The sequence below is a fragment of the Paramormyrops kingsleyae genome, chromosome 3 (assembly GCF_048594095.1).
Source record: "Paramormyrops kingsleyae isolate MSU_618 chromosome 3, PKINGS_0.4, whole genome shotgun sequence".
NCBI classification, from domain to species: Eukaryota; Metazoa; Chordata; class Actinopteri; order Osteoglossiformes; family Mormyridae; genus Paramormyrops; species Paramormyrops kingsleyae.
Window position 1 is genome coordinate 4460704 of NC_132799.1, and position 25373 is coordinate 4486076.

The following is a 25373-nucleotide window of genomic DNA, read 5'->3' on the forward strand; positions in this document are numbered from 1 at the left end:
GCACAAGCACAGGTTTGCTGCTTCTGGGGTCCGACCTAATGGATCACGGGCCCCCCTGCAAGCGGGCGGTTTCAGTGGGGGGTAAACACTACTGCTGAGTGCGCACATTGCAAAACAGAAGATCTGCAGTCCGCTGATAAAAAATAATTAATTTAGCTATAAAATTTGTAATGCAGAAACCCAAGAAATGCAAACTCCAATGTAGTCCAAGAGACATAAAACAGCAGACGAGAGAGTTAAAAGAGAGGGTCTTTTAATAGCATGGTTATGCATGTCGGTTGTTACAGTCCACAGAGCCAGATTGTACTGACAAATAGTTGGATATGGGGGGGGGCTAAGAAAAATAACAAATGGCAAATGAATCCTCACAATACCTCCCATAATACACAAACCATTTTATTTGGCCAGATATCACCTATCATGCAGTATTTTTTTACATTCTGCTTTAAACGTGTAAACATTGCTTTTGCTGCTTTTTTGAAAACAAAACAAAAAAGAAAACAAGAATAATCTTTGACTTGGTCCTCCCGCTGTGTCTTTTGCTTGCCCTTTGTCCCCATCCCCCCCCCCCCCCCTTGTGTGGCGCGGGCAATGTGTGTGTGTGAGTACAGCGCCGGCCAGTTCTGCACGGGGCATCTGTGCTTTCAGGTGAGAGCTTGGTCAGTCGCTCACGTCGCTTAATGCTCAGGCTACCCTGGACTGACCTCTCGACATCTCAACTGTGGTGATGTGATAGATGTGGACAAAAAAAGCAGTGTGTGTGTGTGTGTGTGTGTGTGTGTGTGTGTGTGTTTATTCTGTGTTTTTTGTGAGAGATGCTAATCGTTTCACGATTATAGGCGAGAGCAGTTCATTTCCGTTATTTGTGGAAGATTTGTTACTCTTACGGACATGATAAAATCCTCTCTCCCTGCTTTATGACTACGCACATACATGAGCAGCCCCTTTTACTTTATTTCTGACTGATGCTGCAACCCAACCCCTGGCCAATTGAACCCAGACAGCGCACCCTGGTGGCCACATCAAGCACTATAAACTCCACTTCAGATAGTGACGCAAAACAAAATAGTAATTAAATCGGCTCATTTAATGCTTTGTCCAGGGCAGCATGAAACTCCAAACTTTAGAAGAAATATATATTTCTTTAGGCAAACTCCATTCAGGTTTACACTTTCACAAGAAGGGCCCAAGCTATTTGATGACACCGGATGTGTTTACGAAAAGCAAAATGTTCATTCACAGACAGATCACATCAGAAACCTCTCAAAACAAGTCGAATTATCTGCCACTGGTGTCAACATGCACAGGGAACTGGAGTGTGGGGATTTCATCATATTAAGAAGCTAAATACCTCCGTTCTGATGTTATTCAACCATGACGGAAGGGTGTTAGCGTTACTGGCAATAGTGGTAGCTGGGACCAGTGGTTACGGCAACAGGAATCTCATGGGAGACGTGTGGTGCAGGGCGTTTACATCCGGACACAGCCGTCCGTTCCAGAGACTCACGGTCAAAGTCAGAATTCCTGGATTTCAGTCTCGCTGGACCGATGGGGACACTGGCAACACTGTCTGTCTGTCTAAGCAGCGAGGTTGGATTGTCAAAACATGGCTGTTGCGTGCAGCCATGCTGGCAGACTTCGGGTTTAAAGAAACCAGTAAGTGTCCCAACAGTCACTCACAGCTAACCTTCCCATATCACCTATATCTTCTCAACATCTTAATAACTTTGACTGAGTAACATTTACATAGTTCTCAAGTGTTTCTCTCACGTCAATCCATATTGAATTGTCTTTTGATTTGGACGGTTTCGTCTTTGCGCTGCATTATGCGACCGGGCATCTCATGTGAAATTCACATTTAAAGGCCTTGCGACAGACGGCAGCCCCAGACGATAAGCATGTCCTGGGAGTTGTTGATCCCCCACCAAGGTCGAAATTACTGAACTGGCCTGTGGAGAGGATACAAGAATCCAAGGTGGGATTCGAAAATATGGGCCCGTAAGTGCTTTTCTAACAGGCTGAAACGGGCATGCTTGACTTTAATGTTTTAAATCTAGGTTATGATTGTCGTGTGCAAATAAACATACAGTAAAATATGTTGGCCATTGACAGTGGCAAAATGGAGCCTTCCCCGGAATGCAGAACCGATTAGCGATTTAAATAACCGATGATTCAATTAATTATGCAGACATTATGCAGAGAATTACAGCACCGATGTCAACAGCTGGAAGTCAAGTTTTTTGTCCTGCAGTTGCCTGTGCTGCGGTACGACACCTGGCTCTTTGCGCTCTGTCTGGGCCGTCGTTTCGGACTAGCCTTCACATATGCCAGTTTCTGTGCCCAAGGCTGTGGTTTCTTAGACTGATGAAGAACTTTACAGAAGCTTCCCAAACTGTCCAGGTTTCTGTACATTAAACGCTTACTCCTCAGTGTCGCTTAAATCGCCACAGTATTAGCTGCTGTTGTACACCTACTCCTCTCTATGTACCTCCTCACAAGACCTGTTAACAGAATAAATAACCTCAACCATTGTCTCCCAGCTACCGGCTACAGAACCGGAACATCGCTTCAGCAGTTGTGACATTAACGTCACTTTCTGTTCGGTAATGTTAGGTCTCGTCTGCTGAAACACGCCACCACTTATAATTAATGCATTTGTGCCTAACGAGGCATGGAGACTCTCTCGTCATCCCGTGAGCCGAGGTCTCCTCTCTCCGGGGAATGCCAAACTCTACCCCGTGTTTGTCGCCGCTCAGAATTCATATACGGATCCCATCTTGCAAAATTAAAGGAGAGAAAACAATATGTTTCAAAAGAACCTACCGGATAAAAATAAAGATTACATCTCCGAGAAATAAATATATATAATATATACATACTCTGGGTAAACTATTATCAGACAGTGAGAACGTATCTTTGTAAAAGGTATGCTGTTTCTGGCCAGGGGTCATAAGCAAGCGCAGAGGACCTCGTCAGAACCGCCAAACACGGCTCAACTCACTACGGATCTTTCCAGGATCCTCTGTCTCGCCGTATCTATGCTTTTGCACCCACAGTGGTACCGTCTCCCCCCTCAGACCAAACAAACATTTTTCAGGCAGACCCCTGTAGCTCAAAGGACCACACAGAAATCCATCCGTTGGAGTTTGGGTGATCTCTGGCCTCACAATCATGTGCAATCATGAACATCAAGGTAAAAGCTCAGCACCCTAAAAGGGTTAGAATATTAGCAGTATGTGCTACACATTTTTCACCCTTAACAAATTGACTGGGTTATGTTTCAAGACATTCTAAGATGTGGGAACTTGTTGGTATGTTGAGCAACATGTTTAGGTAAGTGTTAAACCAGCTCTTCAAATAAAAAACTGAATTGTGTTGTTTTTGGTTTGTAGGGACACATTCCCATCACCATTACCAGCTGCTTGGTGATACAATGTGTTGACACAAATTTTACTTTATATTTACCATTTATGATACCCATGGTTAGCCTTGAACACTGAGCACAGCCAGAGGTCAATCATTCGGCCAGAGAGGTTTAAACCTGGCTGAGTTATACGTTTATAACTCTGACTATTTGTCAATACAACAGACCTGTGGTTGAATCGGTCCCTCAACGTTGCTGTGACCCAGATCTCAAAGGCGGTCCAAGCTCACCCGACCCATTTTGGCAAGCGAACCCCTCAGACAGCAGCCTGGAACATGGGGTTGGTGGTAAACTGGAAGCAGTTTGTTCGGCCTGGGGGAGGCGAGGAGTTACTCCGGAGCAGGCTGAGAAGCGTGGATTCGCCACGGGCGGATGCTTCTGGAGTGCATGTTATTATCTGGTGGCCGCCCTGCTCTTGGCGGGCAGGACCGAGGCCTGCGGCAGCGGCTTAGCCCTCCTGCCGGGCTTGGCGGCGGCGGGCGGCCCGAATGCGGAGTCCTCGGGGGGGCTGCCCGGCGGGGGGCGGGGCTTGAGCGGGGCCGCCATGTTGGCCCGGACAGAAATGAACTGACGCCTCACCTCGATGGCAGCCGTCTGCCGGCGCTGCCGCTGCGGGGAGGGGCTGTCAGTCCGCGAGGTGGAGTAACTGCGGGGGGAGGCGCTCAAGCTGCGGGGGGCTGTGGCCACGGGCGGGGGCCGGGACCCTGCCCTCGACGGCATCCTGGGACTGGTGCAGTACATGGGTGGCCCGGGTGTGGGGCGGGGCTTGGACTGCATCGGGGGCGATTTCGGCTCGCCTGGGGTGTACAGCACGGCTTTGCCCCGAGTCTGAAGCCTGGAATGACAGAATAATGAAGATACAGCAAATGCTCGAGCCACTGACTGCTTGGGGTGGCAGTTATGGGTTTATTACAGGTAATTAGACTGCGGGATCTGAGACGTACCTATTCAGAGGAGTGGGTGCGGCTTTGAAGGGCAGTGGTGTGGGTACGGATGTGAAATGGCCCGACGTCCTCTTTATCGGCGTCACAGGGCGTGGGATCCGGCTCTGCGGCCGGTCCGGTCCAATCTCATGCTCGCGGGATTTGGGAACGAGCGCTTTCCTGCCAGGGGAGTCGTCGGAGTCGTGAGTGTCCTCCTCAGAGCCGGTGGCCGACAGGGTCTCGGACGCCGGCCTGCCTTCGTCGCCCGAGGACACGGAGGACGAGGCCATCCTCAGCAGACGGCTCTGCTGCTTCTCCACCACCAGGCGTGCCAGGCGCTGCTGCCTCGCTCGTTTACCCAGTCGCTCCCGGGAGGACTGGGAGGCCGACTGATCCGAACCCGTGTCCTCTTCAGACATGAGGATGGGTATCCGGCTCCGGGGCAGGGGTCTCGGCAGCTTGGTGGACCTGAGCTCCACCAGGGGCCCAGCGGCGACTTGCTCCACCAGTACCTCCTTGGCGGGGGACTTCGGCAGAACCTCCACACTGACTGGTGGAGGTGGGAAAGCCGAGATGACATCAGGGCCCACAAAGACAGGAGGAGTACCGCCGTCCTCTCTGAACTCTGTACTTTCCACAGAAACACAAGCACCATTCTCGACAAGCACCCTTTCAGTGGGAGGAGATCCAGAATGGCCAGCTGCCGGAGCACAGCCGTTAAGCTCGGGCTCCTTCTCCAGCGAGCCAAACTCGCCGTTTTCCTCCGCGATCTCGCCCTCCACCACATTCTCTCCATCGTCACCCGAGGGCTCCTCTGAGACCCGGGAGAGGCCGCGGTCCTCGTGCCTCACCTGCTGGCCGCTGGAAGACATCACGTTCAGGTGGGAGGTCTCGGCGATGTGGATGAACGTGCGCTCAACTTTGGTGAGTGGGGAGGAGGCGCCAGTGGTAGTGCCGAGGGGCTTCGGCTCGGATCTCAACACCGAGGACAGCGTGCCGGGCTCAGAGACGTCCAGCTGGCTCCCCATTGGCTGCAGCCTCTCAGTCTGTGGGGTGATTGCTGCCATAGTTCCCAGATCAACGTCCCCCCCTCCCAAGCACTTCCTAGCATCTCCAGGTGAGAAAAGAACGAGCGTCCTAGAGGCCTCCTCCAGCTCAAGGTCTGGCTCCACTGTGGAGACCTGTCCCTTGGACTCCCGTTGATCATCAGCCAGGAGCGTGGAGGGGGCGCCATCTTGGCTGCGCTCAGTGCTTTTCTGACTGGCCTCGCTGCTTGACTCACTCTTGGGTGTTTCTGCCTCGTCCACGTTGTTCTGCTCTGGGGGGGGAGCCGTGGCATCATGGGGGAACACTGACAGCGTGCCAGCGATCATGGTGGTCGCAAAGTCCACCCTCTTATACCGTGCCTCAGGAAGACTACTCGGAGCATCTCTGCCGGAAATGCGCTCCTTTGCTCTGAAGTCTCGGTAAGGCGGACCAGAAGGCACCAATAAAGGGTCCAAATGTTGAACCTGCAAGGAGGGACAGAACAGGACAGAATGATAAGCTGCCTGCAGCAGACGACAACACTACCAACTCAACAAATATAATGAACCATGCTGTTGCCTAACAACGCCAGGCTCAGAGGTTTGAAGCCCACCTTCACTCAGAGTGTATGGGTCGACTTTGCATGTTCTTCCTCTAGTGGTGGTCTCCTCAAGGCTCTCCAGAATCTAACCCCAATCCAGAGACCCAGTTACGTGAAATAAAGTGCCTGAGTGTGAGCATGTGTGTGCCCTTTGCTGCAGTGATCACACACTGCAGGCTCACTGCGATGCTGCTCTGGATGTGCTACGGAAGGTGGATGGATACATGATTTAAATATGAAGCAAAGAGACAGTTTCAAAGCCCTCCTCAAATCTCTTTAATAACATGTTGGTTGTATACAACCTCTTCAAGATTGTCTAGATTACATACATGAATTACAAAAGGCACAAAAAAATCCATTGCACAGCGTTAATTTGACAGCCCATTTGTGTTTCAAGTGTATCCTTAAATACAGTGATCTGCCATATTTACACACAGCCTGTAAGCAAGTACTGCATGCTAATATACAGGTAAGCTGTAATCCAGTATATGTACACTTCATATGTTTATTAAAAACCTTAAAATACATGCATTATTTGCATATATTACAAGCCTACTGTACAGTGTTACCGTGGTACAAAAGAATGGCTGAAATCTCTCAGAAAGGTTTTTTTGAGTCGTGTCAAAAAGACACCGACAGATCGCTCAGCTGGGCGGCTTATTATCCCACTCAGCACTTTGTTCCTGTTAGAAAATGCATCTGAGAATTGGCTCAGCAGGTAAAAGCGCCTTCGAAGAGAGTCTTAGAGCAGGACTCCAAACTGTCATCTCTCCACCAGGGAGCAGAGGCCCAGTGTAGTTGATGACAGTACCTTTTAGGTATGGGGGGGCAGTCAGGCTGTCTGGGCTGTTTTTGCCAGGGGAGGGTCCCCCCATGCTGGCTAGCCAGGTGTCTGCTATGCTATGCCATTCTGACTGACGTGTGTAAAGATAGAGATCAACCCGGTGTAGATGGCTTTAGAGCAGTGCTTTTCAAGCCGGTCCCCAGGGACCCCCAGCCAGTCCATGCTTTCGCTCCCTCCCAGCTCCTTGCCAGCCAGTCCACGCTTTCGCTCCCTCCCAGCTCCCTGCCAGACAGTCCATGCTTTCGCTCCCTCCCAGCTCCCTGCCAGACAGTCCATGCTTTCTCTCCCTCCCAGCTCCCTGCCAGACAGTCCATGCTTTCGCTCCCTCCCAGCTCCCTGCCAGACAGTCCACGCTTTCGCTCCCTCCCAGCTCCCTGCCAGACAGTCCACGCTTTCGCTCCCTCCCAGCTCCCTGCCAGACAGTCCACGCTTTCGCTCCCTCCCAGCTCCCTGCCAGACAGTCCATGCTTTCGCTCCCTCCCAGCTCCCTGCCAGACAGTCCATGCTTTCGCTCCCTGTGGACCAGTTTGAGAAACACTGCTTTAGAGGAATGCTTGAGGTACAGAGGAAAAACAAACATCCAAGGAAAAAAAAAAAACAATATACGTAACAGAATAAAACAAGCGTCTTTTTATACAGCTTTTGCACAGAATACAAACCACATGCATTTCAGCAGGATTAACCCTGTAGGTAGGTCACCAAGCCATTCCCTCAGGAGACATAGCATCTTAATAGTATAAGTTAATAGCAGCAGTGTGGACTGGCATGATGCTAAAACTCACACAACAACAGTGTGTCACATGTGTTAAGGGAATGATTACTCGCTTGTGAACACACAATACCATAATGCATATGCCACTAGATTTGCTACAGGCTACCGTCCTTGTGCTATGCACTGAGATCAACTCAACACACTCCGTCTGGCCCTTATCTCCCTTGCAACCCTATTATTTTCAAATTCTTATGACTATTACAGTACATGAGTGTTACGGGCAATATCAGGCAGTAAGGCAACAGCTCTGCATCATGTACCTCCGCAACTCAATAGGGCAGCTTCTTTTCGAAAACGAACAAATCGATGAAGCGACCGCATTGTCACACAATGCCTAATTTTTATTGCACCAAATGTTTAATAGCAGCGGGATGCAGAGAGCTTTAGACGACGATCTGATGATTTTGACGAAAACAGTACAGATCTCCCAGCACGCACTGGGAGCATAGCATAGTCTTCCCCCATTGCCATTCACACAGTATGGACGATGCATTTGTTGCATAGGCAAAAGGCAGCAAAATATATTAATAAAAATGATACAAGCTTAAAGGACTAAATTTGCTTTTTTCCAGTTACATGAAATTAAAAAAGAACTTATAAAACGCCTTTCTGCAAAAGTTTAGCAAAGATCTGTGAGTAGTATCCTTTTAAGCGGTGGAAATGTACAAAAGCAACAAAAAATATATTTATAAAATTAATTAAAGAACAATATGCTTTTATATCCACAAAAAACCCAAAACATATTTACAGCTTCATGCCGACAGTGTAGGTTGTTCGTGTACAACATACGGGAGTCTGAGGACAACTCAGCCTCACGCTGAGAGCTCTTGTGGGTGCAAGAGAATACTGTGTCAAACTGTGGGGGGGGGAGGGGGCGCATTCAACAGGGACAGGAAGACTTCAGAACGACAGGAGTCCCCCACTCCTTTCATGCAGAAGGACAGCGCCCCTCCCAATCCCCGTTTGCGGGAGTTAGCAGCGAGCCATTGGAAGGTCACCTTGGCGATGCTCCGATGGCGCCATACATTCAGCCAATCAGAGCGGGGAATGGCCGGGGGCGGCGGATCAGCACCGCCTGTCCCACCGCAAGCTGGCACACTACAACCCAGACTTAACAGCACTTACATTCTCGAGTATAAAAGGTCCCTCCCTAACCCTAAGGGCACTGTCTGCCGTACCAGCTGATATATCTCAAGCACTCATAAACGGCTATGATTTTTTTTACTGTTTTCTCAGCACAATTCATTGAAGGAAGACTAGATCGCGGTCGCTGAAGGGCCTTACATTTACACAGTATTCCGTACTACACTTATGCCTTTACAGACACCTTCCACCCATAATGCACTATTGACAGCTGCGGCGTTATACAACAATTAATTTTGTTTGCATACGTATATTTACAAGAAGCGAGGAAAACCACAGCTATCTCAAACGTTATCTTTTTTTTTTTGTTGAAAAAGCAGCTAAAGAGGTCAGAGAGTGATTCAGTGCAGACAGATAAGTGCTAAAATAAGACAAATTACAAACGAAACAGTAACATTTAGAATTTAAGTGTATAAATTAAGCAATGGGATATTGACATTATTCAAACTGTTTTATTGGTAACAACCATTTCCCTCCCTGCAGCAGCATACATACAGCGAGGACACTTTCTTAGGTAAACACCCCATCCTTTCCACTATTGAAAGGGTTCTAATATAATTACCGAGCCTCGGTCACCAAGATCGTCATCAGATGAGTCACAGCGGCACAGGCGGCAATAATAAAATGGGTTTTTTTTTTGTCTTGCTGAAAATGGCTACCTATCCCTGCGCACTTCCTTTGCCGCCGCTGTGCAGTTCAGCCGTCATACTCATCCACCCCCTGTAATTACTCTTTGGAAAGCACCACCCAGTTCAAACATTGGTTTTCTGATTTCTGCATTAAAAAACCCCTCTGGCACCATCTGATTCATAAAGAGGACAAGAACACACCAACAGATGAATGCTCAACGTCTTGAACTCCATGAACCCAAATGGTCTGAAACAAGCAAAATATTCCAATCCTTGTATTGCTCACACCATGCATGGTTTTCACATTATAAATTCGACTTACAGGTCTACGTCTCCTGAGCCAATTCTTACATAGCGCAAAAAAAGAACAGCTTGATATTATTGTTACTATAAGTGCCAACAAATCCCACCAATTTGATCCTTCTGGTGAACAGTACTGGCCTTCCCACGCAATTGTAAGCAAAGAGTGGTTTTGGTAAAACTGCTGTCAAAGCTGTGACAAAGAAGCCCTAAAACTGATCTGAACCTGTGACCCTCGTACCTGAATTCAACACAGCTGCATGGTGCTTCTAAAGGCAGAATGGATCCACTGACACAGGAGCGGAAATTGGGTTTGTGAAGATGTGTACACACACAAAGAGGTGGAGACCTTTCATTCTTAGAACTAGTCTTCATCATCCACATAAAAAGCATTTACTACCCTAGTATTATGATTTAAGAAATTACACAAGATCTTTCTATGGATGAATAGAACACAAGCATAATATCAACAAGTAAAATTCTCATCTGGAACTTAAAATTATATTAAATAATCAGACACTGGCATGTATAATATTAGTTTTGCAGTTTCACAATTATCTTCAGTTGAGAGTTCATGGACTAATGATATATATTTTAAACAAAAAACATACGGAATTCCACACACAAACAGTATCACCTTTGGGAAGCTAATCTGTCGCATTTGTTGCAGGTCCTGCGAGACAGTGCCACGTACTGCGATGCAGCGCCCTAATAATGCATTCTGAATGCTCATAGCCCTTGACATCGTCGCATATGCGGCACCCCAATGAAACATCCCACCGTGGTCGTCCCGTCTTGCCTGCAAGTGGGGCAAATTCTAAATCGCAGTATTTACACGACTGTCTTTCTGACAAAGAACTTCACTGACTCCATCTTGACAAACCATTTCTGGTTTGAAGTTACACTAGTTTCCCCTTGGATTCTGCCGCTTTAGTTGTATTTTATTTGTGGAAGAATCTCTGGCAAGTAAGATCAAAGGAAAAATATAATTTAAAAGAGGCTGAATTAATCTTGAACCTTGCAACTAAGGTCTTAATCACTTTCTACCTGTGGAAGACACAACTTCTCATCTTCCAAATTCCTCCTGGTTGTTTGGTGACTTCTTGCACAAAAACAGAACAACCCATCTGCTGTAATCACATTAACTGTAACTGCACCACTTGCCATGGAACAAAGAAACCAAAACGAGTCTCGGTAATGATGACAGCAGCATGCACGTGCATGATGACCTCTCAGCACCGACCGTCCATCCATCTCACACCTGCCACCGGTTCAGACGCTCCACGTACTGCTCAACATGGGGTCACCCCTGCCCTGCCCTATAGGATGGCACCAGCCAGCCAGGAGGCAGTGACGTACCGGCGGTGTGTTTCATAAAAGCATAGTTGCTGACATTAGCAACTTGCATAGTTGAAACTACGCAACTGAATGGGTCCGCTAACTGAAACCTTTGGGAAACCTTTTGGAAAACTCTGAAACGCTTCAGGTACCTGAATGGAGCTGTTATAGTGGCACTCCCGTACCTCGATTACTGTGCTAAAGTGTGATTTTAAGTGGGATGCAGGTTACGAACTGGAGACATACAGACGGTACCACCTGAGAGCAGAGCCCGATCTGAAGTACACGGCTCCCTCTCTCACTCCATCCCGAACATTGAGCTCAAATGAGACCCCTTCCCATGACCTCTGCCAACAGCTCTGGCTGAAAATCACTACGCAGTTATTACAGCTACTGGTCCAGGCCACACAACGCGCAATTAGCCATTTCGGCATCTGTGCGGCAAACTATTGCTATCTCATCACACACTTTTCCTTCCATGCTATTTCAAGCACGTGGGATTAAACGTATTGCTTCCAAAAACAACGGCCTAGCGGCGGTACAACAATCTCTTCTTTCTGCAGAAAACACATCCCCCCCCCCATTTTGGTAGACAGCCAGGAATCACCTCGCGAGGCATTCATTGTGGCTACACACATACAGCTCAAAAGGCTAGCAGCCCTCAGGGTCAGTCCGGGATTCCAGCAACAACTGCATGGAAACAGTTAATTCAGAGACATAATTTTTACAAAAGCTATTTGGTCGATTCTTTTTTGGGGGGGGGGGGGGGGGGGGGGAGCACTGGCTGGTCTCCTTGCTGCAGGCCCATCTGCAGCCCTTCTTCTCTAGACCCACCCCCAAACTCCTTGCCCTGGTGGAAGCAGCTTTGGCTTGAAATCACAGCAAACTGAGCACCTTCTAAAAATGGAGGTCAAAGACTACTCTCTCCCAGACGGGGGGGGGAGGGGGGGCTACTAATACACAGCCTTTACCGACAGTCATCCTCAGCTAGATCCTAAACAGCTAACATCTTTAAAAAAAAAAAAAAAACAGTTTCTTATTCTATTCTTATTCTCCCTGTCTTTTCATCATATTTTGCACAACAGCCAAAAAGCATCCCAGAGGCGGGGCAGGGGGTGCGGGTTCCGTCTCGCCGGTCTGCCTGTTCTCCCTGGACAGCGAATCGCTGACGTCTTGCATCGCGAGGTGCTTCAGGCGCTGCCGCTGCCCGGACGCGCTCGTGGCTCCCATAGCAATGCCCGGTCTCTCTGTCCCTCACACAGGGCCACTCGCTGCTGTCAGCAAGGACTGAACCCAGTTTATTGCATCAATAAGAAAAGGGGGAAAGAAAGAAACAAACTTTTTTTTTGTTTTAAATCAGGAGATTACAGGGTTAGTGGCTTGGGGGGAGGGGGGACTCGTCTTGGCTCATGTCTTGTTCATTAGCTTGGCTAGCATTTGCTGAATGTGCAACCTGGACACATTGAGGACTGAGTGGCGGGGCCTGGTGCCCCCGGCCACCAGAGGCATGTGCCGCCGGGACGGCCCGCGGGCCGGGCTGCTCTCGGCAGAGCGGCTGCGCTGGATCAAAGTGCCGCCGGGCTGGGGGTACAGCTCCGTTTCCAGAGTTGAGGAGGAGAAGACATAGGAGGCCAATCTTCGCAATTGGCTGGGCCTCGGCAATGAGTGTTGGGGGTGTGGCCTGTCCTCCTCCAACTGAAAAAGACCAATAAAAGTGGAGGAAAAGGTGTCAGGCTGGGGAAGGCTGACTCCTGCTCTCTCCTTTTTTACTAATTTACTTTAATTGAATTTAATTTAATATAATTTAATTTTATGATTATCTGTCCCTCTCTACATGCTTCAGGCCCTGCCACTGACAGTCTCTCTCCTTCTTAAAAGCCAGAGCTACACATTCTACTACAGGAAATATCCCATCTGCTATATATATATGGAAAGTCTAACAGTATGGGTGGGGGGGGGGGGGGGGGTAAATAAATAAAATAATAAACAAACGTATGGACATCGATCTGGAACGGCTTACTCTCAGAGACCGTCTCTGGCTGCTTCCAGCATGGTTGGGAGTAGGGACCACACCCAAGCAGCATGCTTTGCATGCAGGCGTCTCAGGGTAAGAGGAGCAGAGTTAAATATAGATTTACTGCCGGCGTATGCAACAAGACCGCGCTCACGCATGGCGACGTCACTTTAGAGACGGTAGCGATCATGGCCAGTGAGGTTATTGTGAGGAAGCAGCAGAGCAGATAAGTAAAACACAAAAGCAGACACTTTGTGTTGCTGCCCCAAACCCCATAAGCCTCTCTACTGATCCAGACCAATAAGCACCCCTGACCTTTCTCCCGCAGCACACTGAACACCAGTCTCACCGAGCACCGGTCTCAGTACACCGAACATTGGTCTCACTGAACATCGGTCTTGGTACACCGTTATCAAGACACTGAACACCGGTCTTACTGAACACCGGTCTCGCAGAACACTGGCCACAGTATACCGACCGCCATTCTCACCAAACACCAGTCTCACCGAACACCGGTCTTGGTGCACCGTTATCAAGACACTGAACACCGGTCTCATGGAACACCGGTCTCAGTACACCGAACATTGGTCTCACCGAACATCAGTCTCGGTACACCGTTATCAAGACACTGAACACTGGTCTCGACCGAACACCAGTCTCGCAGAACACTAGCCACAGTATACCGAACACCGGTCTCACCAAACACCAGTCTCATCGAACACCAGTCTCGGTACACCAAACACCAGTCTCACTGAACATCGGCCTCAGTATACTGATCTCAGTACTCCGAACACTGGTCTCCCCGAACACCAGTCACAGTATAGTGAACACCTGTCTCAGTACACCGAACACCGGTCTCACTAAACACCGGTCTCACCAAACACCAGTCTCATTAAACACTGGTCACAGTCTACCTAACACTGGTCTCAGTATACTGTACCAAACACTGGTCTCACTGAACACCAGTTTCAGTACACGGAACACCAGTCTAACTGAACACTGGTCTTCAGAAAGCAAATCTCTTCCTTCATTAATGTGGATCTCATATGAGAAAATGAACAAAAGCAGAAGGGTGTCATTTACTGCAGAGGAATAAGCTTTTTCATCCCTAACTGTTATCCACTTCAGCGAAATGTCAACGGTGCAAACGCAATTGGCTGCTCTTAGGCTTTAGTTTACGATTAGCCCAACTAGTTGAGTATGCTTTGAAAGCTTCATTTTACAAAGAAAGAAAAATCAATCCGCAATGTGAAAACTGCAATTTGTAAGATGTGGTTAAGCACTCCAAATAATAGGAACAGTCCTTGGAGAAATAAAACTTGTGCCTGAACTGTAGGGGGGGGGGGGCGGGGGCGGAGGATTCAGGGATTTACCTTCCTGTGTAATCCATTCTGGCCAGGCATGAACATGAGCGACTGCAGAGAAATGTCCGGAAATCCAGAACCATCACAAGCCACATATGCTTGTACCAGGAGGAGGGGGCATCATAAGGATCTCATGCAAACACCATAACGGGTTTAATGCAAAGCAGAAACTCTGAAATTACAATAAATTGAATGAAGTGCCCATGTTGCTCATGGATGAAGATGCTTCTGGAGCACAAAGCGGGGAAAAAAATGGCAGGACGAACAGCTTCGCTGAGAAGCTCCAGCTCTCTCCCGTCTGTTTCGAAGAGGTGGGAAGAGGAACTCCATGTCCCGTGGAGTACAAACCACCACCCAGGTATGACTTTGTCAAGTCTCTCGTGGAACAGCAAGCCTATGTGGGCTGAGCTTTAAAACCTTCTGGTATTGGGGGCCCAACCAGATGGTCAAGGAAACCCGGCTTAGAGCACAACCATCTGCCAAGACCAATGGCTCTTAATTTAGCAGTGCCAACAACTCAAAGAGGAAAATTCAGGCCAGGGGGTGGGGGGGCAAGGGGTATTTTCTTCACAATTTCTTCCAAATTTTCGTCACCCCTCCCCCCAAAATATGCACCATTCACAGAGGTGGGGAACATGACTTAGCAACCTTGCATCACTTCCCTGCCCTGAGGTGTACGGACCCCCAAGAAAGACCATACATCCACAATGAGCTTATCTGTGCACTGCGTGATTCCAGTCAATTAAAGGGTGACTTGGGAGAAATTAAAAACTACAACATCCCTTTTGTAGCTGAATGTTGCATTTGTTGTTGCACGAGGATGAGGAGTAATGAAGAGTTATGATGCAGGGCACAGAAGCATACAACTCTCAACATGAAGACACCCCCCCAAAGTCACCTCAGGATGCGAGGACCCCAATATTGAGACTTAGGCAGTTTGCTCAAGACTGAAACCCATCTTAACCCAAAGTCAACCGCACAATTTGTTTTTTACACACAAAAACAAATTGCTGCAGAAAACAACTTCTGAAGCCTGGATGTGGCTTTCTGGATGTGGGCAAATCAGGGATGTCAAAAACATGAGGTCTGTGGTGGTTTGAACCCATTTCGGCAAGGCTCTGTGAGGAAGGGAGTACCATTGGACAGAAGTGTCTATTTCTTCACCGGCTGGACGTGATCTTAAAACGCCACCTTTGGATACCGTGGCAATGATGCAGCTAAAACCTGTCAGTGTGACATCTTGTTTACCTTACCCCCATGGCAGCCGTGTCGGGGAGGGGTGATGGTGAACACCGATGAAAGCACACGGGGTGTTCAGGCTCCCGGGTGGGGTATCCACCCTTTTAGGCAACCCTCCCCAACCTCCCCCCAACCAATAAGGAGGCATCTTACCAGTCTGTGTGGTCCAGTGGGGTCCGACTCCCTGCGCTTGGGCCGTGTGGAAGGCAGCGAGTGGCAGGGCGACTGGGCGGGACTCGGGCCAGGCCCTTCTGAGCTGGACGGGCGGCGGGTGGGACTTCTGCGGAGGGCGTCCTCCTCGGCTAGCGGCAGCATGCCCCGGACCCGGCCTTCCTTGGGCCGTACCACCACCTCCCCAACGGCACCGCGCCTCCGCCGCTCCTCCCCATCCTCCAGGGGGCGCAGCTCCTCTGGCTCCTCGTCAGTGGTGCCCGAGGTGGTGGGTTCAGCGCCCGGGTGGAAGTCGCGCAGCTCGGCCTCCTTATCGATGATGACCCACTCCTTGCTGTCGAAGTCCTCCTCCTCGGCCAGCGGCACGGAGCGGAAGGCGTTGCTGAGCGCCTCGTGCTCCACGGAGGCCGACACCTCCAGGCGACCGCTGGCCTGCCGGTCCCCATGCACCGTTTCCAAAGACAGCATCTGTGCCGGTTGCGAGGAGTACAGGTGCCGGGAAGGGGAGCCCAGCATGTCCATACGCGACCTACCGGGGAGAACATGTGTGCACACAGGCAGAAACATGCGTGCACGTGGGGCATTTTACTCATCACTGTGGGGGCTCCTACTGGCACTAAACAAAACTCAGACACATTAAAGGGGCCCTAATATGCTTTCCCGCTCCTTTAGTGTGTTAGACAGCTTTATGTGCAAAGTCTTAAGACACAAAGTACATGCCAAAGAGAGTACTAGAACTCTTCTCTAATCTGCCTGAAACACCTTGCTGGAATTTCAGCTCTTACTTCTGTGACATGGTGAGGTCACCTCATAACACAATCCTTATTGGCCGCCTACCTGCAAGGATCTGTCTGCAGACTGGAATGTTGAAGCATGTTAATCTATTCTAGCAGACTACAAAAATAAAATTATGAACAGTGAAAATGAGCATAATATGGCCCCTTTAAGATCAGGCACCTTTTCCAGGTGACAATATCTGATTGCAAAAATGATTTAGGGATTAAATCTCATTGGCATCCGCTAAGGATTCAGTTAAATATTATAGAATGTATATGTTTTTTCTGAGCAATAAAGGAGTTTTAATATGTAGCGGCAGGGGTCAGAGGTCACAGGCTGCTCACCGCTTGTCGTGGCCGTCAGCTCTGCCCTCGGCGGCAGATAGTCGCTCCGATTCGGGGCTGTGGGCACGCTGGTAGCGGGCAGAGCGCATCTGCATGCTGGGAGTCTCTGGCAGGCCCCCCTGTCCTGGGGCGGTGGGGTATGGCCCGGGGCCGTGCTCTTCCTCTGCACCGACCTGCGCCTGGGTGGACAAGGGGGGTCACACATGAGGGGCACGTTTTTTTACAAAATTTTACGCAAAACATAAAATATTATAAACATTATAATCATCTCCAAGGTCATATTTTAGAAAAGTGCAGGTGTATGACACATAAGGGCAGGATAAATCCGTATTCCTGTTCCTGTTTCCTCTCCCCTCTCGCTCGCGTTACAATGCCCCCCCGGGGCGGGGGGGGTGACATACCTTGCCGATGCTGATCCTGAGTTTATTGCGGTTGAAATCGGTGTCCTCCCAGCCCTCGCCTTCGGGGGGCATGAGGCCGCCTTCAGCGTGCCGGCCGGGGGCCGTGGGGGGCGCGTTCTCCTGGTCGCTCAGGTGCTCGTCCTGCAGCACATCGTCCGTGTTCTCCCTCTGCACGTCTCCAGGTATGGGCGTCACATTCACCACCCTGGGACAAGGAGCTCCCTCATCACTGTGTGCTACTACACTCCACTGAACAGCAGGTGGCACAGTAGTTAAGAAGCTAAATGTAAATACACCTTGAATGAACTTGTCAGGCATTGAAAACGGACATTTATGAAGACACAATAAGCCAGGATGGTTTAGTATGTGTAGAAATTAATAATGGCTAATTAAGGTCAATTAGTAACAACAGCCTCCATTCTATTCAATATTATAATTACTCTTAATTAACATAATCAAAAAATCAAGGCAAGGAGACCGGAGAGACCAGATGTGGATCTGAAACACTCAAAGACATACTCAGCAAACCTTAAACATGAGGAGGGTGATAAAATTAATCTGATTTCTAAGAAGTGATATGTGAGCCACTTATTGACTCCCTGTGGGCTACCAGTAGGAGGTGAGTCATGTGACTGTCCAGGGTCATGTGACTGTCCAGGGTCATGTGACTGTCCAGGGTCACCCTAATTCACCTCGCATTTTCGTTGTATCGATTATATGTGTGCGTGTGCATCGGTGAAACTAGTCTGTTCATATAGGACCAGAGCACCAGTATGAACAACTGGCGAACCACTGGAATGGCAATTTTCCTCCTGCTTGTTTTTGGAGAACTTTGTTTGTTGTGATTTTATACATAACGTAGAATTATTTTAATGAACATGGACCACTTAAGAGGTTTAGGAAACATTTAGAAAAGCATCAAATGGCAAAATGTTTCCACTATTGGCAGTAAACTGCTCACGGAGGCTGAAAAAGGGGGACTTTCCAACACAATCCCCCGCATATGTGCAGCTGTCACTCGTGACACCTGTCGGGCACGATCACATTTGGTGGTTAGTGTGGCGCTGCGGAGCCGCCGTCTTTGCCAATGCCCACGCCGCGTTTCAGCGTCCGCAAATCTGCCGCAGTCTGATCGTCAGTGAGATCCCGCATCGAGCGAGGAACGGAGCCTAATGGAGTCCCAGGGGGGACCGGGGTGGGGGGGCGTTTGCAGCAGCTGCGCATTGCCGGCTGCACGGAGCAGCGTCTGCACAAAGGCCTCATCATGGAGACATGCTCACAAGCTGCCAGACATCCGCAATGCAGGCCTATGCAGCGGGACAAGGTCGGAGGTCAGCCTCACCCCACCATGGCGGCCGTCTGCCGCGTGTTGTGTTGGGGGGGCGTGGACGTGCTGGTTGACATCACTGAGTCAGTCTCCGCCCTCTCCCAGTCAAAGGGCTCGTTCTCTGTGATGATGCGCTCCTTCATGCTGTTCTCGAAAACCGACATCAACAGCTGAAAAACACAGAAACGGGGTGGGTGGGGGTCATGAGATTGCTAGCTACACATGCCAACCCCAACCCATGAATTTAGCTTGGCTAAAGTCCCTTCACTGTAACTCCTTCAGAACTCTGTCAAACAGCATGTTATTAAACATGCTTCTGTTCAAAGAAACAGTCCAAAGAAATAGCTCTAACAATGGCGATTTGATCTGAAAGGCATTGAGGAGAAGCTCTGAAAAGGTCCTGACCATTCGCTTTCCCTCACCACATTTTTATATTATTATATATTATTATTATTATTATTATTATTATTATTATTCAGAGAGTCACCCATGTGGCACACCTGATAATCCGGCTTGGTGTAGTAGTCGAGGCTCAGCACATGGTCCAGGAAGGTGTGAAACTCAGAAGGCATGTGCTTCAGCAGCATCCGATGGTCGTACCTCTCTTTGATCTGCCCCACTTGCTCCTGTTTGAAATGGACACACCGGAGCCTATAAAGCAGCTCCCAACACCCGAAGCCGGATCCGGCATGTGAGAGACACCTAAAGTAACTGTACTACCTTGTCTTTTATTTTCCTCCACGGCAGCTGACCAACGGCAAACTCTACCAACATGTAAAATAAAGACCACAAATCGTCATGGCGACCCATTTCCTGTTTAAAAAAAAAAGGAAAAAGACACATAAATATTTCTCGATAAATCTGATTTAGTAAATAATATTTCCAGCAAAAAATTAACAAGACTAAGGACTCCGCATGAATAAGGAGGAACATAATATTGTGGTGAACCAGGAATGACGGCGATATTCTGAACCACCTGAACACTTACTTTGTTTTTATGCGCGTTGACCGAGGCGTAGCGGACCGTCCCCCGAAATCCTGCGACAGATCTCGGCTGGGAGGAGGAGAACGATGCAGGAAACACCATCAGAACACATGCATGCCTTCCTCAGGCTGAGCATTTCAAAGCTTAACCCTTCAGAACCCTGAGGCGAGCCTCTCTCACGTGTCTACTGCGACTCGCAGAGCACACATGTAATAACTCGGCCTTCTGTATGAACCGTCGTGGTGAGATTATACTCGAGCATCACTGCTTTCTTGGATTTTATCTCCCACACATTAAGAAATGCGGCAAGAAATAATGAATGATGCAATTAATGGAAAATTAAACATAATTTACATGAAAAGTAACAAAAGGAGAAAGGCGGGGCAAGCAGGGAACTTAATAGAGGTGTTTTAGACTTTCTGACACATGCTGAGAGCTGGGGGTGGGGGGGGGGCAGTGGTGTTCCATGTCTCCTCTGTATGCACCATTTCAACCCCACATGCCTTCTAGGACACAGCTAACTCCACAGTGTAAGCAGGGAGGGGTTCTGAGAGGGCAGGGCCACTGCTTGCTGAAATATCATACAAATTATAGCTACTGTGTTAACTGTATTTTGGCATAATATGTAAGTAAACCAGGGCCATGTGACAGGGAAATGGTTCAGGAACCCAGAAGCTGGCAGCACAGGTCCCAGAAGGGCAAGCTGTTGTACCCTTGAGTGCAGCAATTAAATATAATAGCTTAAGTAAATCCCACTGTGTAAATGACTTTGAAAAACCTCAAATAGTCAGCTAAGTACCTAACATACATGCCGAATACAAAAAAATGGAGAGACTGCTTAACTAATTTTTCGATTCACTTCAATTTATTTTAATATAGAACCTTTCACAACACAGTCCCCCAGAGGCAACTGACAAGAGTGTGCAGCAATGCGTCACTACATCATTTACGTGGTGAATGAAAGAGGGGAAGAGGGGAGGAGGGGAAGAAAGAATGGCAGAAGAGTTTTTCTATAAATATTTTTGTAAACTGAGGGTGAGAGAAGGCTTTTGACTTGAAGGTTTTGAATTTGAGCAAGGGGGGGAAGCCCTGCTCTGGGGATAGGGGTGGGGGGGTCAGCGGTCGGTTATGGCACTCACGGTGCCGCTCCGTCACACCGTAACCGCGGCCAGAGCGAGCGGCTGATGGGAGAAACAGGTCAAGCATGTGCTGCAAAATTAAAAAAGAAAAAAAAAAAACAACAACTGCAAAACATAAAAAAACACGAGTCAAAAGAAACAGAGACAAAATGCAACAATGACACAAGAAAAACTGAGGAAATTAAAACCAAACCAACAGGCATGAACTCAAACAAACAAATCATTCACTGACACGACCTCTGTACATTAACCATACATTTATTATGAGCGATTAAAACCCTCTTTTTCCTTATATAAATCCAGCTTGAGATTGTTTTCAGTGACAGGAGGGATGTGTTAATGCTCTGGGGTACAGGGGAGACAACTCCAAAGCTCTTAACGCAATGACACTGTGCAAGACTCCTGGAAGCCACACCCTAGAGACTCAAGAGAGAAACCTTCTCTGAAAATGGACTGATTCCCTGTGAGCCAATAAGAGCGCATCCCCATGCTGCCTCCACCTATCACAATTGACCCTCATCACATGGTGGGGATGCTCGTCTCAAGAATATTCAACAAGGAGTCATAAATAATTGACCGGCGTTTCAGATTGCATCCGCACAGACGGTGGCCGAGCCCGAATACATAAAATCAAATTTCAGTCGATGTTTTCCCCATTTAGTTATACCTTGCATGTGACAAATAAAACCCTCGAATGCTGTACTATTCAAAAACGAATACTTGCCTGCTGTCTGAAAAAATAGCTATTTCATGGTACTGGAATACCAGCATCAGGATCCCAGGACACCTATTGTGTTCCCTAAGAGTACTGGGCTATGTTTCTCTGTATTTCTCTCAAACGAATTGCTTGGCTGTTGCCACTGGGCAAACTGGGAGGGTGAGAACTAAAAGGCAAAAAGGCAGTCAGCATTCACATCATACTGTATGTCCCATTTATAAACTTATTAAGATTACTATTAAGATTAACTTTATTGATTCCAGGGGGAAATGTAATTTTATTTAATAACGTTGTTTACACATATGTACACTAATTGTCCCCACTTTTTTAAGAAAGCTGGAGCATTGTACTGGTTAAAATCTTGTTCTCATGTTTAGGTTTGTATTTTGTACGATAAATGTACTATTTCATAAGATCTGACCCCCCCAGCATTGATTTTACTTTATTATTTCAGCTTCCATAAAGTGTAATTTGGGCTAGTAAACTGGTGAAGGGAAAGTCCCATTTAATTTTCCCATCACATTCCAACCTCAAGCTCATGACGGCGACACTTAATTGAAGTGCAAAATAAACCGTTAACCCAGGAGAGTGCATCCAATCAAATTCACCCGAGCACCAAACCCAGCAGCCTGAAGCTAATTTGGACTCAATTACGCTGGGCAGACACACAGATGTTAAGTGACACTTCTGATCGGGGCGCTAAATGAACCGCCCATAAAGTAAACAGAACAGAGAAGCTCTGGGAAGGTCACATATCGCATTGGCGCGGGTGTTTATGATACAAAGCAGCAGCAGTTGACCAGAAAGCCCAGAAAAATTCATCACCAGCTCCTGCACTCTGACCTTTGGATCACATTACCACGGCGACAGATCGACATGCAAATGAGTTATATCTGCAAGTTAAAACAGGCCGACTCGCTATTTGTAAGGTCTGGGCCAATACTAATTGCATTAGTGCTGCACGAAAATCTTCCATAACTGCCCTTAGCATGTTAAAGTGAGTGCTGGTTCATATAAACTCATTATAGGATAACTGGAATTTAATCAGGTTTTGGACCTTTTTTTAGAAATATGAAATATTCAACTATTTAAGTAACAAATTGGGACAAATACAAGAAGTAAAAAAATGATGACGTGCCTGGGATGCCCCCCCCCCCGTCCTTGCTACAATACCCCGTTGAAAGATTTAGCTGCTGGCTTCCAGGCACCCAGCATAGCCCCCATGGCCGCGAGCCACTGAAGGTCATTGGGGTGGCACGCCCCGCCCACGATCGGGCAGCCAAGAGAGGCTTTCAGTGCGCGATCCACAAGGAGCTGGTGCTGAATCAGCTGGGGGGGAGGGGGGGGAATTAAAAAAAAAAAAACAATCTGAAACCCACACCTGCCTGGCCTTCAAAGGCACATGCAGGGGCAAATAGAGGCTGCCTCTACTGCAGCGCTCAGCAGGGCGGGTGCGAACAGGAGGCACCGGCAGGTGAAAAATGGTAACGGCAGCAGGCGGAGGCGGGGGGGGGGGGCATGAGCAGCAGCTCCGGGAGAGGAGGAACCTGTTTCGGAATTTTATTATTTTTTTTAAATCAGATGCATTTAAAAATGTTTTATTGTCTCGATGACCTTCTACTGTGATCATTTTTGTCCCTCTCATTAAATAAAATGGGTTTATTAGGCATACATAACTTTATTTTTATTTTGAGTATTTATTTTAATTAATTTTATTTTTAAAAGAACAATTATTTCAAATGATATCCTTCTCATTTCACAAAACCGGGACTTCGGTAGTACCTGTTCTGCATAATTTCGTGGAAGTGGAAAAGCTGTTAATTAACCCAGTGAAAGTATTTTATAAACAGCACAGAAATAAAGGCATGTCATTTGCATCTCCAACGGCAGGATTCCCACACAGAATGACAAGTAAAAGCCTTGTATAAAACACACCATCTTTAAACTTTGGGACCTTTTGCTGCAAATATCTCGTATTGCTCAGTAACACATGCCTCTCTATTTTAGCATGAAAATCACCATCAAACATTTCTATATAAACACACGTTTCACAGTTCTAAAAATGCAAGAAAGGGGGTGCCCACTCACAGGCCGGACGTCTCCATTGGTGTTGGTGTACTGCCGCGCCAGGCCGAAGTCCAGCATGTAGCACTTCCTGTGCGTGGAAGGCAGCCTTCCCATCGCGAAATTCGACTGGAAGAGAATGCAAACTGAGTAAATCACCAAGATGACAGCTAACTGAGCAATACCACCTAAAATAAAATAATATAAAATAAAATAAAAAACGCTACTAACAAGCAGCAAAGAAATGGAAACTCCAGGACCTCGGACCCAAAGACCTTCAAAACCAAGTCAACAGCACAGTCACCGAGCAATCTGTGTGATTTGCGGATACTTACACACACTAAGCAGCTGGGTTCACGTGCACACATACTAACACGCGTGTTGGATTTATAGTATGTTTCATTTTATGTATATTAAGATCACAGGTATTAGAATACCTCATTAAAACAAGTATAAAATTCAAAGTACTGCAGAAGATAAGCAAACTGGAGAGCAGCCAGCCTTAAACTTATTTTTAGCTATCCTGTTCCATATCAAAATTTGAATAAAACACTTAAAAACTACCTGCTTCAGAAGATTCTCACATGCCCCAAGACTCCATACTTTAACTCACAAATGGAATATGATTGCAACAGATATTTTCATTATAAGGTTTTGAATTGAGCCTGACATGGAGCTAAAATTCACTGCATGGCAAGCATTTCAGATTCACTTTCACGATTATTCTGCACTAAGTGCTACATGGGTAGCCCTGATCACTGAGAAAGTATGGCAGCTAAGTTAGCAAAAAATCCTCCTGTTTGAAATAAAAGGTGTGGCAGTGTGCGGCTCCGACAGGAGAACGTACAGGTTTGATGTCCCTGTGCAGGAACCCAACGGAGTGAATGGCTTCTATCGATTCCAGGATCTGCTTTCCGAGACGCAGTGTTGTGCTTATGGTGAAGGTTCCCCGTGGCTGGCTTCTTCTCAAGTCGGCGAGGTTTCTTCCCTGTGGCAGAAAAGAAAATGGGATCCGTGAGGAACCCGCCATTACCGTGCAGAATATAGAACCTGTCAGACACTGGCCGGCCTGTGGCTGAGCTGGACCAATCAGAGAGATGTGGTCTTCACTGAGGTCTGTTCACCTGCCTGCGCCTCTTCATAGATAGCTAATTTCACTAACACATGCAATTTGAAAGACGTGGCAAAACATTTTGTACCGCAATTAAATGAAATTTGATGCATACAGAAGGCGATTTTTTTTTTACATTATACAGTAATACTGGTGTTTGGAAAACACGTGGAAAACATGAGTGGGACTTGTGAAGCTTGGCCAAAAAGCCTGGTTTAAACCTACTTCCCATCGGGTCAAACTTAAAAATAAACTGCCACCCACAACAGCTTACAAAGATTCAATTCTCCCTCACAGTTACATAAAACGGATCTGAAGACCAAAATGTCTTCATAATGAATGAGTCTGCAGAATTATGTAGGTCCTTTAACACACAACTGCTCATTTAAACCCAGCCCACAAATACCCTAGAAATTCAACAATTGCTTTTGATATAAGTGCATCAGTCAAACAAACCTGAACTAATTACTTATTACCATGGAAACAAAAACCCTGCATTAGAAACATTCTACAGGATTCATTCCTTAAACCAGAGCTACGCCAGACAACATGCGCAAAAAAAAAACATTCAGCTTGCTTAACACCTCAGTCATGCGCCGTAACATGTAGATCTGCATCCAATAAGTCATACCATCAATAAACTGACATACATTCAATGTACTGCGACCAAACATTGCAAATATCACCCTTACAGTATGTTTGCGACATAAAAATTGCAC

At 47.5% G+C, this 25373-nt stretch overlaps 1 protein-coding gene across 3 annotated transcripts in view; it reads right to left on the bottom strand.

Moving 5' to 3' along the window:
* Positions 1-236: 236 nt before the first annotated feature.
* ttbk1b (tau tubulin kinase 1b) overlaps positions 237-25373 on the bottom strand; it is a 36563-nt gene continuing 11426 nt past the window's right edge. For all 3 annotated transcript variants that reach the window (XM_023796348.2, XM_023796349.2, XM_072709453.1), the window contains exons 5-15: positions 24391-24531; positions 23568-23672; positions 19626-19691; positions 19358-19450; positions 19138-19263; positions 18653-18807; positions 17311-17515; positions 16910-17088; positions 15771-16317; positions 4369-5858; positions 237-4259 (exon numbers count right to left, since the gene is read on the bottom strand). In XM_023796348.2, coding sequence (XP_023652116.1) covers positions 3818-4259; positions 4369-5858; positions 15771-16317; positions 16910-17088; positions 17311-17515; positions 18653-18807; positions 19138-19263; positions 19358-19450; positions 19626-19691; positions 23568-23672; positions 24391-24531 — 3549 coding nt within the window. In that variant the 3' untranslated portion in view covers positions 237-3817. The remainder of the gene's footprint in view (positions 4260-4368; positions 5859-15770; positions 16318-16909; positions 17089-17310; positions 17516-18652; positions 18808-19137; positions 19264-19357; positions 19451-19625; positions 19692-23567; positions 23673-24390; positions 24532-25373) is intronic.